General features: G+C 38.2%; 1 protein-coding gene across 1 annotated transcript in view; it reads left to right on the top strand.

Annotated features, from left to right (window-relative positions):
* PM20D1 (peptidase M20 domain containing 1) overlaps window positions 1-12,348 on the top strand; it is a 56,666-nt gene extending 44,318 nt beyond the window's left edge. The window contains exons 9-11 of the mRNA XM_072411050.1: window positions 6,999-7,070; window positions 11,202-11,367; window positions 12,223-12,348. Coding sequence (XP_072267151.1) covers window positions 6,999-7,070; window positions 11,202-11,367; window positions 12,223-12,326 — 342 coding nt within the window. The 3' untranslated portion in view covers window positions 12,327-12,348. The remainder of the gene's footprint in view (window positions 1-6,998; window positions 7,071-11,201; window positions 11,368-12,222) is intronic.
* The last annotated feature ends 6,254 nt before the right edge of the window (window positions 12,349-18,602 follow it).

Below are 18,602 nucleotides of genomic sequence, written 5' to 3'. Positions count from 1 at the left end.
AAAAATAGCAAAAAAATGTAAAAAGTTAGCAAACGCAGAGCAGCATACATGTTGGCATAAAAAAAATAGCAAAAAAATGTAAAAAGTTAGCAAACACAGAGCAGCATACATGTTGGCATAAAAAAAAATAGTAAAAAATTTCAAAAAGTTAGCAAACACAAGAGTGGCTTACCTGTTTGTCTCCGCAACAATTTTTTCCATAACTTCATCAGTCAAAAACAAGTTCAGGTATGCCAGGGGGTCGTTGCATTCAGCCTCAATTTTCATCCCAGGTGCGCTGGTAAATGGAAATCTTGGCGGTGCTGCCTGGTCCGCATCAAGGTCAATAGGACACCATGTGTGCACAGGTTCAGAATCGTCGCTCAGTTCACTTTCGCTGTCCGATGACAAATTTCCTGGTGAATCACTATCGCTCGATTCCACAAGGGACTCGTATCCAGGGACTGGTATCACCCCCTGGATTTACTAATGGTGATCGCATCTGAAGTTAGATGCCATGCACCATGCAGAAATCCTGCATGGTGCATTGCATCTAACTGCAGATGCGTGCAGCGGGGGTGGTGGGGACCCAGGTGGTATTTAAAAGCAGATTACTCCGTAATCTGCTTTGAAATTTCCCGCCCGGCCACGTCCCCCGACGGAGAAGCGCCCCGCCATCACAGCGGGATTGTGCGATCGCCCCTGGAGCGCGAGGCTAAGGTAAGAGGGACCCCCAAAGTTACCCCGATTGTGACTCGGGTTACCCCTTTTTGCAATTTTTCCCACCTCGAGTCACACTCGGGAATACCTCTAGGGGGGTTAACATGGACTACAGAAAATTGTCTAACAATACAAAAGACCAAATGCTTTATAGCAGCGGTCACGGGCTCAGGGAAGTGGGCCAGTTATGTCTCTGGACACAACCCGCCCACTTTCCCATTGCAGGCTTAGATCTGCAATGGGAGAAAGGATGGGTTCTGGCATCATGACGTAACGCTTCTTCCCCTTTAAGTGACACCCAGCTGCCTGCGCATGGGTGGTCTGGAGCCGGTAAATTTAGTGGTCCGTGGGTCCGAAAAGGTTGGCAACCACTGCTTTATAGTATACCTTCATTGTAGAAGGTTAGATCCCTGTGTGGTAAAATTAGGTTCCAGACAATCTGACTGCATGCTAATTGTGTACACTTAGATTATGGACAGATATTAGCCAGGCAGTTAGAAGAGACTAAAGGTGCGTACACACTTCCAATTTTTATCGTTCCAGCTTTAAGCTACGTACACACTTCCGCTACGTACACACTTCCAATTATACGTAGCTTTAAGCTACGTACACACTTCCAATTATTATCGTTGGAAAACGAACGACGAACGATCATGCACGATATGTACGAACGATCGTATAGCACCGATCCTGCACATAGAGATAACGACACGATCGTTCGTAGATATTGTACACACAATAGATACGATGGTTTGAACGATAGAGGAACTATGTGCACGACAGGAAAGTGAACGGACGTTCGTTCATTACGCATGCTCAGCCCATGGACGATCAACGAACGATCGTACACACGAACGATGTTCAACGATCGTCATCCGATCCGCCGGTCCGGTCGTTCATTTCCAACGAGTTTCCTCGTTCGTCGGCGTCGTTGGTTACTTTTTTACGAACGATTTTTTGCCCAATCGATCGTTCGTCGTTTGATTGGAACGATAAAAATTGGAAGTGTGTACGCACCTTAAGAAGGAGAAGAGGCCCCTGCTGCTGAAAAGATGGGAGTTTACTCAAGACAGCTGTGAATTGTCCTCACTGAAACTTCTCCTCCTCCTCCTTCCGAAGCAGAGCCTCCCAGTGCTGCTGCATACAAGGACATGATCCAGTTGTAGGAAGTCCATTTCTAAAAACATTATAGGGTGAATGGAGGCAGGTACTGGGGGGCACACTAAAGTCTCTGGGCAGATTCATAATTTGTCCAACCCAAATATCAGCACTGCCTTTTTTTTTTCAAACAGTTGAAAATTTAATACTATGATTCTGTACAGAGGAGAATTATGAAATTGATCATAAAAGTTTGACTACATTGTTATGAATATTTCATCTCTAAACATTATTGGCATATTACAAAATAGGATAGAGTAAATAATATTTGGGGTGTTTTATATTCTGGCTTCGCTGTGTGGAGCATAGGTGTTTAAACACTACATTCCACAGAACAACAGTTAAAAACTGGTATTCCTAGTTTAAAGTTTTATGTTTTAATCAGACACTGTTATGCTTATTTATTTTTTTCTGTTATTCTGTTAAGTTTCTGTTATTTCTTAAGATTTAAAACTTGAATATTGTTTTAAACCAAGATATTGAATATCTTGGTTTAAAACCCTCATGTTCCACTGATGTTGGAAGTATGTTCCAGGTAATTCTATCCACTCACCATAAAGCAGAATAAATTACCTGTTAATATTTATCTTTCCACTTTTTACTGCTTTCTTTTATATGTCTGTTTTTTGTTATTGTGAATTTGTAACTTTTTGTGTACTGCTTGCCTAAGAATAATAAAAAATAAAGTTTGTTAATATGTTGGTATTTGCTCCAAAAATTGAAAACTGTGAGTGTTTGTACTAATTTAATAGGTAATGAGCTAGCTTTTTCTTAGCCAGTTTGTTTAAAATCCTATTGGAAATAATAACAAATATCTGGGAATAAAGGGTCAGGAATTATTGTGAAGTTTGTCAGTGGAAATTTTAAAGTACCCAGAATGTCCTATCTGACCTTTCAGCTCTTGTATTTTAGGATGAAAATTTTTGGGGAGATATAAAGAAAAATTGTTTTTTTTTTTTTTCCATATTTCTGTCACTCCTCCTGACAGCATTCAGCTGGGACTTGGCAAGCAATACCATATAGGGAGGGAAGAAAACAAACTTCTTACTTGATAGCCTGTCTAAGGGTTTGAATTAAGGAAGCCGCCAACACAAAATCAAAAGAAAGTGAGCTGTCAGTTCCTTTATCAAACTCCAAAGTTTTTGTGAAAGTTTAGAATCCTGCAGCAAATCTTTATCTGAATAGTTAAATGGCAGAATGATCTGCTGACTGACTTGAAAGGGGCAGGAGATATCCATTTGCTTGATGGCATAAATTTGTCCTTCTCAACCATTTAGGATGGGGGAAACTTCTAAAACAACTTTTGGGTCCTAAGAAACCACCACCACAATCCACATTAATGTGATGGTCAGTGTTCATAACGTTCATTGCTGTCAGTGTTAGCTGACCTGAGAGGCACAAATTGCTCAAGGAACCTTTAGCACCCTTTGACACTGGCATACACGGAGACATATCCTTTGTTATAACAGAATACTTGTACAAACACCATCAGGCAGAAAAAAGGCCCACTAAGCCATGTTGTATGTACAAAAAAATGTTACACCAAAATTCTACCATATTATCTAGAATGCCTATTGGTTGAGGCTAAGGCTGCAATTTCAAGGAGCCCCAGAGATGCAACAGCATCTCAGCAAGAGACATTTTTTCCTTCAAATGCATCTCTACTACTGCCATTTGCATGAAGGCTGTGCGCTAAACTTTGCTGCATATGTGCAAGGCACTGTTTTGGAGAGCTCAAATGAAACATGCCTTAATACTCACTCACACACTCACAAAAAGGGGCTATTTAAGCTTCATATCACCATTTTTTTTAGGGCATATTTTGGCATTTCAAAAAATATAAGACAGTGCCTTATAATCGGGGAAACAGGGTAGTGCTGTTTATGCACTTTGAACTTGTGTGTACTGTATAAAATTTAGCATTTTTTAATCTAAATTTAAATAATTGCTATACTTTAAAGTTCCCTTCTTTATTTTATGTTGCTGAAATTGAGGACTGGCACTTGATATGATGTTCTGAGAACAGGGAATAGACCAATAAAACTACAGGTGATGTGTTTGGAGGGCTCATTTTTTTATGTTTATGATCTAAAGGACTTCTTATATGTTTGGTTTTTAAACTTAGTCATGTTTATTAAATTTGTAATAGATTTTTTTGTAGATAAGTAGCGCTGCAGATAGATTATAATAGTGCATGAGTGTATACATCTTATCGTTTATTACTGTGGTAGCTTTTATACATTTAATCTTAGTTATTAAGGTTGAAATATATTGCACATTTATTGAGTTGATATGTTGAGCAATTGATACAACAGATAAAGCTGCTCTTTGTCACAACACTTCACTGCATAGTTGTTCAGTAAAGTACTACATACAGTGCATACTGTATAGATTTTCCCTACTACCATAGTGGCTGTATAGGGTGCCAGATGTATCACACTGCTGGGACTAGTGACACTGTTATGTGTCTTGGTAGATGGGTGAATTTTTTTGTACCAAAAGCGGTAACCCCGAGCCACACTCAGGGTATCATAAAAAAAATCCTTCCTGCTCCCCTCTATCCAGCGGCATCCTCTAGCGAACCATGGCCAGCTTCTGCATCACATCCTCAGCTTAATGAATGTGATGCGTGAAGCGTTGGTACGCTGAGAAGGCGTGGCTTGGCAGAAAATTTAAAAGCAGATTACATTGTAATCTGTCTACATTAAATCTTAGTGGGAGTAGGTGCACCAGCCACTTCTGTTCAAACTCCTATTTAGCCAGAGATTAGCATATTTCTGAAGTGCTTTTTGTTCAATGCTTCTTCATTGTAAAACTGCGTACACACGTCCAATTTTTATCGTTGGAAATGAACGACGAACGAACGACCGATTGGTCACAAATCGTGCGTAAAAAAAGTAACCGACGCCGACGAACGAGGATAGTCGTTGGAAATGAACGACCGGACTGGCGGATCGGATTGGACGACGATCGTTGACCATCTATCGTGTGTACGGTCGTTCAGTGATCGTGCATGTTCTGAGCATGCGCGATGAACGCGGAGTTCTTCATCCTGTTCCAGCGCAGTACTTCATCCTGTTTAGTTCAAATTTAAAACTTACCTGCCAGTCAAGTATAAATAAGTGGCACACACACAAATTTTTTTGTAATAAATATTTTTACTAAAAAAGGTATGAAAATAAAATTAAAAAAAATATAAATATATACAAAGTTTTAAAATGTTTTTTTTTATAATTTTTTTTAGTGCACGCAGGTCTTTTCTCGCCTCCTGCACTGTCTTTGCCACTTCCTTACATTTGTGGTCCATGGCCTCCAGTTTGTCCATGATTTTTTTGGGAAACAACATCTGTGTAGAAATAAAAAGAAGAATATTAAGTACACATATATTGTGAAGCCGACACATGGATATGAGACATTTTTTGCATAAACAATATATTAATGCTTACCAACACTTCTTGCCATCTGCCCTGACGTGCCTGGCTCTGGACCTTCTCGCTCTCCCTCTGATACTGTAATAAGAGCAAACAAAAATAAAAAGTTAAATTACACACAATTATATGCAACCTACCGCTCTAAAATTTGGGTACATACCTAGCTCAATTCCACCATTGGTTCCACTACCTCCTCTGCAGGGGAAACCAGAATCAACTCTGCATAAAAATGAAATCAAAACATATTTGAACTATATCTAAAAATAATGTATTTGTCAGATTTAGAAAATTATACATTTTTTCTTATTAACCATATACCAATATCCTACCTTCCACCTCTACCGGCTCCTTCGGACGCTCAGTCTGGCCAGGTGAATCTAGAATCAACTCTGTATAAAAATGAAATCAAACATATTTGAACTATATCTAAAATCTACGATATCTTTGAACGATTGTGTCGTTATCTGTATGTACAGGATTGGTGCTATACGAACGTTCGCAGATATCGTGCAGGATCGTTCGTCATTCGTTTACCAACGACAATAATTGGAAGTGTGTACGCAGCTTTAGCTTTAATGTATTCATCTAATGCTGAATCTAAACCTGCCTCCTGGAGACAGCTTTTTCCACAGATTTGCTCACTAGGCACAAATCTGTGTCAGTAATTCCTGGGAGTTCCTGACTTCAATGATATGTTTTGGACATAACAATTTTGATCCGCTGCACAATTGGCTCCCTGAGCCAACAACACAGGACCCTGTCTGTGTGTGGAATTACCAAAGGCTTTTACTGCAATTTCTCTCTCTCTCTGAAAGCATATGCTAATCCCACAGTTACACTCAACACAATCCCGCAGTTATCCCACAGTAATCCCACAGTTATCACACAATCTGTACCAGTGTGCTCACAAACGAATTGAGTAGATGTAATTCTTTTTATTTTACTATTGTACAAAATATCACCTAACACATTATCATCCTCATGTAGACTACCATAACAGACTAAGCAGAAATGATTCAGAAAACATTTGTGTATAAAAAATTACAAAGCTGATATCAGTCTAACAGTGGTCAGTGGTCACTGCTTCCTACATCCCAGGACCATTTACCAAAATGCAGCCATAGATCGCGCTACTGCTTGTGCAAAACAACCACAAATTTGAGGTTTGACCCAAGCTCACTCTTAGCAACCAAGTTAGGAGAAAAGCATTAAGGACATTTCGACTGGTTACAAACACAGGCACACAACACACACATGTAAACATCTCACACACATATGTACACATCTAACAGCTGAGGTTCGAGTGATGGAGATTGTGACTCACCGGACCAGACAATGTAACTTACAAATGCCTAGCCCCGTAGGGCCCTGATGTCTGGGCTATCTCCTCTAAACCCCCAGTTCATTAATTACTTTGTCATTGTTTCTTATTTACCATTTTTTAAAAGATACAGAAGAAAGAAGAAACTTAACAAGATTTACAGGACAATTACCCTTTCCTCATATTTCTCATTGCAAAATGGAGGCTACAAACAAGATGAAGGCAGTGACAAAATAATTTTCCTTCTCACTGTTAGCATAATAAGGCTTGCACGACAATGGTACTTTATTTGAATAGCCAGATGATTATGATGTTTACCTAAAATAAAAAAATATCTTTATAATATATTGTTTACTAACTAAACATTTTTCGTTTTTTTTATTTTGCAGTCCAATGTGATCCCACACTCTGCAAGAGCTACACTCAATTTCCGACTCCACCCAGCCCAAACAGTTGATGAGGTTAGTGGACTACTAACGACCTAAAACAACCTAAACTGATATAAAAAAGAAGATGTGGTGTGTTAAAACCAAACTATTAGTGATAACATCAGATAACACACATGACAACATACTAGTTAAAATGCAGGGTAAAAAACAAACAGGCTATTGACTAACAGGACCTTTGATCAAGCAAAGGCTCAATGCTCTGACATAATTTAAATATTAATATTGGAACTGCAGAGTTAGATTGCTACATCTCAAAAGCTATGTAATGTTTGATTGATGAACAACCAATGTGGAATGACTGCTGTTCTCCCCTTCTCCATTGAACAGAACGGCGTTGCATGTATAGTTCTCATTCATTTATCTGTCATTGGAAGCTATCACAAAAAATTGTTTCCATCAACAACTCTCTGATGTGCATTGGACATTCTTACAAGGCTTTAGAAAAATCCAGCAGATTTCAGAGGTAACCAGATGTAGTGGGTCAACAATCCAGGAGATTAGGGAGATTATAAAAGGTTCCTCATGATCTGCAAACACAGTGAAGCTGTAAGCTGTTAAAGTTCAGCTATCTAAGTGAATAATTATTTTAAAGTGTAGTGGAATATAGCTATGACAAATTTAGAAGATAGTGAACAATAATATTAGGACATATAGTGTCACACATGTTAGTCTATTTTCTCCAGTCTAGGAGAATTTTAATAACTCTGGTCCATAATGTTAAGTCTATGTGTATTGAAGTGATAATTACTTCTGGTCAGTGTAGTGCAGGCTTTGACTTTGGCAAGTGTAAGATGTTCAAAAATGTATTTATTGGAAAGAGATACATATTAATATACTAAAGGTAGAATTCACCCACTGTGGCAAAGGTAATTAGTATACTTTTCCCGTTATAGTTATGTCAGAACAGGGATTAATGTAAATATTATTATTATTATTAGATATCAACAAATATCAGGGAGGAGGGGAAATTATATTTGAAATATATATGTCAAGCCTAATTAAGATATTCAATATGGAAGAGAGATTGAGAAGCGGCTTTTTGTAGCAAATCAATAACAGAGTTTACTGATTTTATTACATAGTCACAAATCATTTAGTTAGACATGATACTTCTATGTTGGGAGTCATGAGAATTTACCAACAGAGTGTACCGCAAGTTGCTCATACAAAACAAAACATATATAATGTTTCATTTCCCAATGCGTTTTCCTATCGAGACTCAAATTATTGATGAGTTGAAGTGTTGGTATAATGGAAAAACATGATGTCCACACAGTGGTAAATAAATGTTGTACTGACATCAGATGAAATCCCGTCTGTTTTATTATGGTTGTTGTGGGATTGTTGGTAAGGATGAGTTCCCGGTGACATTGGTGCATGCGTTGGTGCGTGCAAAGGAGTGCGTTGGAAAATTCCTTTTTTTTTTTGTACATATAATTATATTATATGTGATACTGTACAGTTATATTACAGTTATATTACAGGTTTCAGTATTTTTATGCACCCTTGTTTTAACAGACTTTTGTGTTTTTTTATTTAAAGTTTATTATTAAATTTATTAAATATTGTACATATTTTGGTGAGTTATGCCTTACAATTATAGGCCTACAATGTAAAATAAATGTCCATTCAAAACAATGTACTGCTTTTGACTTAAAAATACTGACATAATTTGACCGCCGGTGAGGTTAACCCTCTCAGTGCTGGTAAATCTTCAAAACATATGAAGATTAACCCTCTCAATGCGGGCAAGTTCTTCATAAACATTAATAATATTTGATCTCTAACACTGACAGTGAACCCAAATCTACTCTCGATATAGACTATTCCTTAGGATAAGTCCTAAAAAACTTTTCAGTAATACGCTACACCACCAAAAGGATATCCTTACCAACAATGCCACAACAACCATAATAAAACAGACGGCATGTCAGTGGAACATTTTATTTAACCACTGTGTGGAAATCATGTTTCTCCATTGTATCATTTAACATGCGAAACGTGTCGGGTAATGAGACATTAAATATGAAAGTTTTGTACGAGCAACTTACAGTACATTCTGTTTGTTAAGTCTAATAACTCTCTACAAAGAAGTATCATGTCTAGCTAAATAATTTGTGACTATATAAAAATCAGTAAACTCTGTTATTGATTTGCCACAAAAAACTGCTTCTCTCTCTCTCTTTTATATTAATTATTATTATTAATATTAGTATTAATAATATTTTTGATAAACAGATTTATATAGCGCAAAACATATTATGCCATGCTGTACATTAAAAAGGTCTTGCAAATGACAGACAGATACAGACAAGGACACAGAAAGGGAAGGAAAGGACCCTGACCTGAAGAGTTTACAATCTAGGAAGTCAGGGAAGTAACACACAATAGCAGAGTATGTAAATTTGTAGTGATGGGAAGTGGTGAGGGTTTAAAAAGCCAAAAAGGACAAGGAAGACCATTCCAGAGAGTCAGGGCAACTCTTGAAATGTCTTGGAGCTGTGCGTGTGATGTGCTTAGGAGTGATGAAGTCAGTAGAGAGGAAGATGGTACAGTAGTCCAGACGAGAGATGATAAGAGCATGTGGAAGGAGTTTGGTTGTCTCTGGGAACAGGCAGGGGCAAATTTCCAGAGATGTTGTGCAGGTGAAAGTGACAGGACCTGGGTATGTTCTGAATATGAGGGGTAAATGAGAGGGCAGAATTGAAGGTGACACCAAGACAATGTGCCTGAGGGGAGAAGTGAATAACAATGTTGTTAACAGTTAGAAAGATGGCAGGGGGAGATTTGGAATGTGAGGGGGGGAAGATGATAAGTTCATTTTTATCCAGGTTGGCGAGATGGCTGATAGGTAGCATGAAACCTTATCCAGGACTGAGAGACAAGCCAGAGGTGGACAGATAGATTTGAGTGTCATCAGCATACAGATAATACTGTAAACAAAAGGGAGCTATGAGACTACCAAGAGAGGAGTTGTACAGAGAGAGAGGAGTACAGAGAGAAATAAGAGAACTGTTCCAATGACTGACCCTTAGGGAACAGGGAAGAGGAAGAGAGTAGAAGAAGAAGAATTACAATTAAAAGAAACTGGAAAGGAGCGGTCAGATAGGTAGGAAGCAAATCAAGGGAAAGCAGTGTCACTAATACCAATGTAGCACATTATTTGAATTTGAAGGGGGTGATCAACAGTGTCAAAAGCAGAGGAAAGATCTAGAAGGAAAAGTTGCCTTTTGACCTAGGTCTGATGAGGTCAATAGCCACTTTACTAAGGGCTGTTTCGGTAGAATAGGCAGCTCAAAAGCCAGGCTGAAGTGCGTCAATGAAAGAGTTTTTGTGTTCAAATAGTTGCTGAGTCTTTCAATGACAAGTTGCTCAAGAGGTTTAGAAACATGAAAGAAGAAAGATAGGACGGTATCTAGACGGTAGTGAGGGGTCTAGCGAGGGTTTCTTCAGGATAGGGAGAGTAATAGCATGTTTGAAAGCAGAGTGATAGATACCAATAGAAAGGAAGAGGTTAAAGAGTTCAGTGCAAGGGCCAGAGTGGAGTGGGCATGGAGTAGATCAGAGGGAACTCGGTCTAGCGGGCAGGTAGAAGATGGAGATGGTGAGAGGAAAATTCATCCAGAGTAACAGGGCTGAGGGAGGTTAATGATTTACAGGTAGATGTGGTTATGGCTGGAGTGGCAGGTTAAGCAGAAACATTGGGCCTCATTTGCCACTTTTATTTCTGAAGTAGGTGGCTATGGGCAGAGAAAGTAGTAGTGGGTGGCAGATGTGGGGTTTAGGAGAGAAAAGAAGAGGCTGCATGGGTTGGAAGCTTGAGAGGATATGACACCTGAGAAATTTTGCTAGGCGTGGAGCCTGGTGTTAAGGTGTTATAGTTTGGATTTTGTAGTCAATGTACACAATTTTGGATGTCCTTTGTTGTCACAGCTGAAGCAGACTTGATAGGGGTGGAGTTAAAGCCTCTTGGCTGGTTATTTTTGTTTTTTTCAATGCCTGTTCTTCTTCTGTTGGTATATAATTGATGTGAATTATAGGTGGTAATTAATGTGGATTATCTACAGGGCCATGCCCCTCAAATACCAGGAAAAAGCCATTTTTACACCTAGTATGTAACATATTCTCTTTTTTTCTTTGCAGGTTTTGGATATTGTAAGGAATACTATTAATGATGAAAGAGTGAAACTTTCTGTTATCAACTCATTTGATCCCCTTCCTATTAGTCCATATGATGAGTCTAACTTTGGTTACCAAATATTGAAGCGCACCATTCAGTCTGTGTTTTCTGGAGTGCCAGTAGTACCAGGTAGTCTTAGTATTCTTTTTATTATGAATATACATTATGACACCATTTTTTTGCAATGCTTCACAAAGTCTCCCTCTCAAAGGAACTCACAATCTAATGTCTGTAACCTAGTCATTGATAGTGATTAACATAGTCTAAGGCCAACTAACAAAATTGCATGTATTAGAGAAGTGGGAAAACCCCACACAAATAGGAGGAGAACATACACACATTATGCAGACAGTGTCTTTGCTGAAATTCAAACCTTATTCGGGGACCCAAAATTATGTTTTTTAAAACCTCTACATAGCATAGCTAAGCCTACTTATTTTTACAGAATTTTTTTTGAACAAGATTTCATTATGAACTTGTTAATGTTTAGCTGCCAAAATGTTTAGCTGCCTTTCTTAGACTGTAATGACACTGGGTGATCATAGAATAATAGACCAATAGAGACAATTCACTGTATGTGCTAATTTAAATGAATTATTTTACCCTACAATTAAGTTCACAAACATGAATAGAGCATAGTTTGGGAAATTGTATATTTTCATTTTTAAATTGACATTTACCTATTTAAATGCCCCAGGATCATTATTTTCCCTCCATATTGGCTCCTTTTCCTCAATGTAGATTTCACAGCTCACAAATATCTGCAGTCAGAAGCCGATGATTTGTGTCGGAATAGTAACCTGTGTGATAATCTTTTCCCAGATTGCCCCAATGAGGATAATAAAAGTATAAATAATAAAACAATACCAATAGGAGTAGTCATTAGGTAGAAAATTACGCAGTATATTACTGCTGCTTTCTCAGAAAGGTACTTTTAAAATGTTTTATATCTCTTAACTAACCCTAACTCCTATTGTGTTGCAGGTCTGTGTATTGGAAATACTGATAGTCGCCACTTTGTCAACTTGACAGACAGCATCTATCGTTTTAGCCCTTTTCAGCTAAAACCTGAAGATTTGGGAAGGTAGGAGACTAAAACCTCTTAAAGACGTTAGATGAATGTCACTGAAAATTATTTTTTTTGTGATCATTTCCAATGACAGATGAAAAAACGAGTGCTGTACACGCATCACCATTCTGTTCTATGGTAAGGGAGTGGGGGAGATGAGAACCCTACTCTGCTCTCCTTCCTAAGAATGCACATGGTCATTCCCAATTGATCAATCCATCACGGTAGATTTACTGAACATCGTAAGGGTATTGCTGTACATTTCTCTTTCAGTCATTAGAAAGCATAGCAGTTCAGATTTTCTTACTACATTCTGTAACCTGTAGGAGGATAGGACACAAACCAGAATCAAAACAAGGTTTCTGTATCTATTTGCTATACCTTTGTACCCATTATTTTCTTCATTTTGGTTTATTATACTTAGGAGAAAAATGACCCTCATCCATTCCTGTTGTATTTTTTCAATCAAGCAGCTTTTGACAAGGTTTATGCAGGATCCATACCTGGGCAGTGCTTTCACTGCATGAGGCAGGCTGCATTTGTCTCATGCCAGAACATGATACTGTAAATCACAGCATCTCTCTCCAGGTTTTACAGCCACCAGATCTCATGGCCTGATATTTTTCTGTAAATTCACTGTTTTTCATAAAACTGCTGAGCATATTTTAAGAATTGAATGGACCTGAGCGAAACTAAACTACTACTTCTTTTTTTGCTTTCTCCTTGCAATCTTCAGCTCTCTTGTTTGGATGATGCTTAGACGAAGCCAGGATTGTCCTGGTATCCAAACCTGACTCTGCACATCTGCAGCTCAGCTTTTTTGCCAGAAGCCCCAAGCGATCAGGCAGGTTGGGAGAGAATATTGCAGAAGGGACATCGCCTGTCTGTTTCTGCCAGATCCACTTTAATTTAGCATCTTTACTTCTTCTTCCCACTGAAAGACCACAGCCTGGGCACTCTAGTACCACTCCTAAGACAAGCCCCTAGGTCTAAACCTTTTCCATTGTAACTTACTGTTCACTAGGTATGGCAATTGGTGTTGTTAATTTCCTATAACAGGCCACACTTTATTTGACATTGTGGTCAATATTTGTTGGACTAGTATTATGTCCAAAACAAAAAGAGGACCTGATGCTCTAATTTTTGACTTGCTTAGGACAAACATTGTTCTCTGCTTATGTCTTAAGTTAAAACTGTAGCATGTATAATATATATAATATAATTATATAAATATATATTATTTAAAGATTTCTTTGTATTGGACTCAATACAGCTATTTTGTATTGAATCCAATACAAAATTATTTGAATTTCCCACCGCTCCTCCCGCCTGCACTGACGTCACTGGGAAACCCCGGAGATCGTCTCTGAAGTCGCTGGCTGAAGATCGAAGAAAGAAGACGTGTCATGAGGAGCTGCAGGGACGCCAACGGATCAAGGTAAGTGTTTTTTTCATGTTTTTAGCGACCCTGAGTGTGACTGGAGATTACCATTTTTTTGCATGGTAAATCAACCCCGAATCACACTCGGGAATACCGCTAGGGGAGTTAACATGGCAATTTATTTCTATTTTATTCACCATCCTTTATAGGCTCCAAAAAAAAAAAAATCATTCCCCTTGGGTATTATAGTTTGTTACAGTTCCCCTTCTTTAACCTGACCTAGCTTCTGTCCAGGTTTGCAGACTGTTGTAAGTTTGCCCAGTCTCTTAAATCAGGACTAGAGGTTTTCCGAACTGAATAATTCTGCTATTCAAGTCACAAAAGATAAAAACAGGGATTTTTAGGGGAACAAATATTATAAAAGAATTTTTGAGATTTTATTTTTAACAAATTTAAAACCATTTACAACACACACAGTGTTAATAGGTTTTCAGAAAAGAAACCAGGTTTTTTAGGGCCCTGGAGCCGGCCAAGGGAGTGAAAGAGTGGGTTCCTTGGCCTAACCCTGATTCTGGGGAAATATTCACCTTCACTCAGGTGCAGGGAGAGGAGTAATGGTAATCAGTCAGGGGCTGGGTGGAAGTAATCAGTCAGAGGGATCCAGGCAGAGAGAGAGCCAGAGGGATCCAGGCAGAGAGAGAGAGCCAGAGGGATCCAGGCAGAGAGAGAGAGCCAGTGTGTTCCAGGCTGAGAGAGAGCCAGAGGGATCCAGCCTGATAGACTGCCAGTGTGTTCCAGGCTGAGAGAGAGCCAATGTGTTCCAGGGAGCCGCAGGAAGGGGCCTGAAAATCAGCTTGTGGGAAATCAAGCTGGAAGGAGGTTGCAGTTTTGTTTTCATGGACTGTAGAAACCCCAGGCTGGGGTTTGGACCCTTATGAGAGATGTGAATTGGACGTATCCTTGCCGTGGGGATGTTCGAATGGACTTTGGAAATTCACACCTAGGCCGAAGTAAGCCAGTGTTATATTGTTTTCCTGAGTTGCTGAAACGAAGCTGTTTTGTTTAGCTTTTTCCCAATAAAACCTTGTGTTTTGATGAAAAGCGTGCTGGCTGCAATCTGAGTTGAGCCCCAAACTTCACAATATATATATCAATTTAGTTTAATTTTCCTCATAAAGATCATATATTTATGTATGTGTTGTAAATGGTTTTTATTATGGTAAAGACTAAAACCTGAAAAATTCTTTTATACTGGTAGTACCTTAAAAATTCCTGTTTTTTCTTTTGTAACTTGATTTGTGGATTGTTTTGGGATTTGGTACTGATGAGCAAAAGAACTTTTATCTATACTTTTATCATTCTGAGTCTTATTGAATCCGATCAGATCAGTTTAAGAAATCCAACTTGATTTTTTTTTTTTTTCTAATAAATAATTCTATACTTGTCAATGACAGGTATAGTACGGCTCAGTTAACCTCCCAAGCGGTAAGTTCGAGTGTGGCTTGGGGTAAAAAAAACAAGTTGAATGCGGTAACCACGAGCCACACTCAGGGTAGCTAAAAAAAATAAAGGCTTACCTGGTCCCATCAGGGTCATCCAGTGTCCTGCCTTCCTCTGGCTGCATCCTCTTCACTGACATTCCCAGTGACATCAGTGCATGCAACCATCACTAGGGGCACGGCTGGAATTTCAAAATATTTTGTATTGCATTTATTACAAAACAACTGTATTGAATGCAATACACAAGATTTATATGTCTAAAAGCAGTAAATTGTCTTTCATGAAAATTTATTTTACAGAATATTATAATAGTATGAGTTTGAAAATCATGTAAAAGTTTATTATTAATTTTTTTTTATATATTATTTATTTAATTTATTATTTTGACATGATTTTGTGTTGCAAACTTTATTATACTTAAACTTATATGATTTACTGTAAAATAAATTTTCATGAAAAGCAATGTACCGCATTTAGACTCCAGACATAAATCCAGACAAAAACCGCCCGGAAGGTTAAACAGACTGCTGATCACTGACATTTGTATCACGTTTCCCCCAAAAAAAGACAAGATCTATTTATTTGACCTCTGAAAATCGCATTAGGGCTTATTTTCAGGGGATGTCTTATTTTTCTCATGTACAAAAAATCTATTTATTCATGTACAAAAATCTGTATTTACCAAAACCTTTAACCAATATTACAATGCTATAGAAAGATACCTCTGTGTTACCTGTGACCTGTCAAAAGCACGTATTTTTTTCTGTTATATACAAGAAGTCATGAATAAAAATGGACAAAAATGATTAATGAAAAAAAAAACACAGCTTTATAAGCAAACAAGTGCAACATAACAAGAAAATGTGCTGACACTTAACATAAGACTCAGAGTAACATGCAGACACAGAAACAAAACTTTCAAAGCTTTGTTGACCACAAGCAGTAACCAATATAAATCAAAAGCAGAAAAAAGCAAAAAAAAAATAACAATCAATAAATATGCATTGCTGGTAATGAATTAAATACTAGCAAGGACCCTTTGAAAAGAGAATCCACCAACCTCTTATTAGTTGTAGTGTCACACCAGAGTACCGTAGGTTAATTAATCCTGTGGTTTCTTCACCCCTTGCTCCAGTGCTTTGAAAATCTCCTGCTATCTCTTTGCTCACTCCTTCCTCTTGGTATCCCTCCGTGTACCACGTGACCGCATCCTCGGAAGAAGCCAATAGGGCTTATATTTCACCCTTGCATGATTAGCATGCTAAGGCATACTTTTGAGGTAGGTCTTATTTTCAGCCACCTTGAATAAATTTATTATGGACAGGAATAGTAGGGCTAAGATTTGCTAAACCCTACTACTGTTATAACCAGTGGCCCTCTAAGCCACAGGTATGGTCATATAGCAGAATGCTTAAATTCCAAGTTCTTAGCTCTCTGTCAACTTAACATGGAACTTAGGCATTAGGCAATGCAGTGGCATTTCAGTCCTTAGGTGTTTGATTGTAATATTACCATTATATTTATCTGTAGGGTGCTCTGATTTAATAGCTAATCTACCAACAAAACACTAGGGTTTTTAACTAGCTTATCTGTATTGGCAACAAGCCGCCACAGCCTAGGTATAAAAGCCTGCCCCCTTTCAGCAGCCCTCTTACAGCAAAACCCTGCTCTCTGTGGGAAAATGTAAAATCACCCATCACTACCACTGCCCCAGCCTATGCAGCAATTTCTATTTGTGCAAGTTGTTGATTCTTCATTTCTTCTTTAGTACTGGCGGGCCTATAGCAGACTTAAATAATTAACTGTGTATAATAGATCCCCATATGCAACTCCACCCATAATGTTTTGTTGATTATGAATATTATGGATATGGATATTATATTACCCTATCAATGCACACATACATTCAATAAATGAAAGTTCATCAACAAATATTAGCTAGTCATTCAAACAGTTTAATTAGGAAACAAGTTGAAACATAAAATCCACAGCAATATTGTTAGATATATTGTTAGATTGTTAGATATATGGATATATGGATTGAACTTCAATCAATAAAATATGCAGTAAATGAAGGTTAATAAGGTTGTTAGTAAGTAAACCTCTATAGTAATCTAATAAGGATTAGTACATAATACAAAAATTACAAAATAGCAAAACATCATAACAATGACATAGACACCAATAAGACAATGTAAGAATGCATACATGAATAGCTACCTTTTCCGATGTAGATTGGGTACCGATGTAGATGGGTACCCCAGGAGTCTCATTTTCCAAGAACAGTGTCCTGCTAACTTCTCCTTTGCTCCCATTCTTCTTGCATGGCTAACTATTTCTTGCTTACTCAGTGACTCACAGGCTTTCTTCCGTTGCTGGCCTCTGGCTGGCTTCTGGCTCTGGCTACCATTCTCCCATCTTCCAGTCTTATACAGTTAATTCCTATTCGATATCACCATATGTACACCTATAAATATACATACAAATACATGTACATATATATACTGTGGTATCTCACTGGGGGTTGCTCATGGTAACAGGATGCTAACAGGACATACTAGAGGCAGTAGACTCCAAAAGTTTAAAATAACAGCAGGTTTATTTGTTTAGGCAAGTGTTACAGCACACTCTCCAGCACTTCACAAGAAAAAATAACAAATAGTAGCCTGGCTGGGCCTCTGGCTACCTCACTTAGGTGCCCTCTCTTACTAACACACACTAAATTAACACTGTTTCACTCACTGTTCCAATCTGGTTTACCTGCTTTCCTGGAGCTGTGTCCCCACTCATGCTGCCTGGAACCCACTCTGGCTCTAGGAGAGCCTAAAGAAGCCTAAAGAACCAGTTTTCTTTCTAAAAAAACTATCCAAACATCCTCACTTCCATTCCCTGGAACCTTTAATACACTTTCCTGCCACTCTTACTGTCACAATACATACATAAATCTATAAATATGTATAAACAATCTTGGGGTGCAACAGTTTAAACCTTATTAACTTCAACCTCATCTCCATTGACAACATCTTCTTTCATAGTCACTTTCAGATCACCTCTCGCACTATTTCAGACACCACCACCTTTTACTCTGTCTTTCCAAAAGAGAGTATAGCCAGAAATGTTAGGGGCCTGGTCATTTGAAAAACTAGGATCTGCAATACCAACCAATTCATATTGCACTTCATTAATTAAGGCTTCCAATTCCCCTTTGCCAGACTTCTAACATTGGTGAGCAGACTCTTTAAACCAATGCTGCATTTACCAGCAGTGTTTTCTAAATCCTTCTGTATTTCAGTATGGTTAGGACTGCACAATCCAATATTTGTGTGTAACATGGGAAACTCCTTATATTTATCCAACCTTCCCCCAACTATCCTTAATCCACCCTTTTCTGGTGACTGACCCTGTCTGACTTTT

The sequence above is a fragment of the Pyxicephalus adspersus genome, chromosome 1 (genome assembly GCF_032062135.1).
Source record: "Pyxicephalus adspersus chromosome 1, UCB_Pads_2.0, whole genome shotgun sequence".
Taxonomy (NCBI): domain Eukaryota; kingdom Metazoa; phylum Chordata; class Amphibia; order Anura; family Pyxicephalidae; genus Pyxicephalus; species Pyxicephalus adspersus.
Note: the sequence above shows the minus strand (reverse complement) of the source record. Positions and strands in the feature narration are given on the sequence as shown.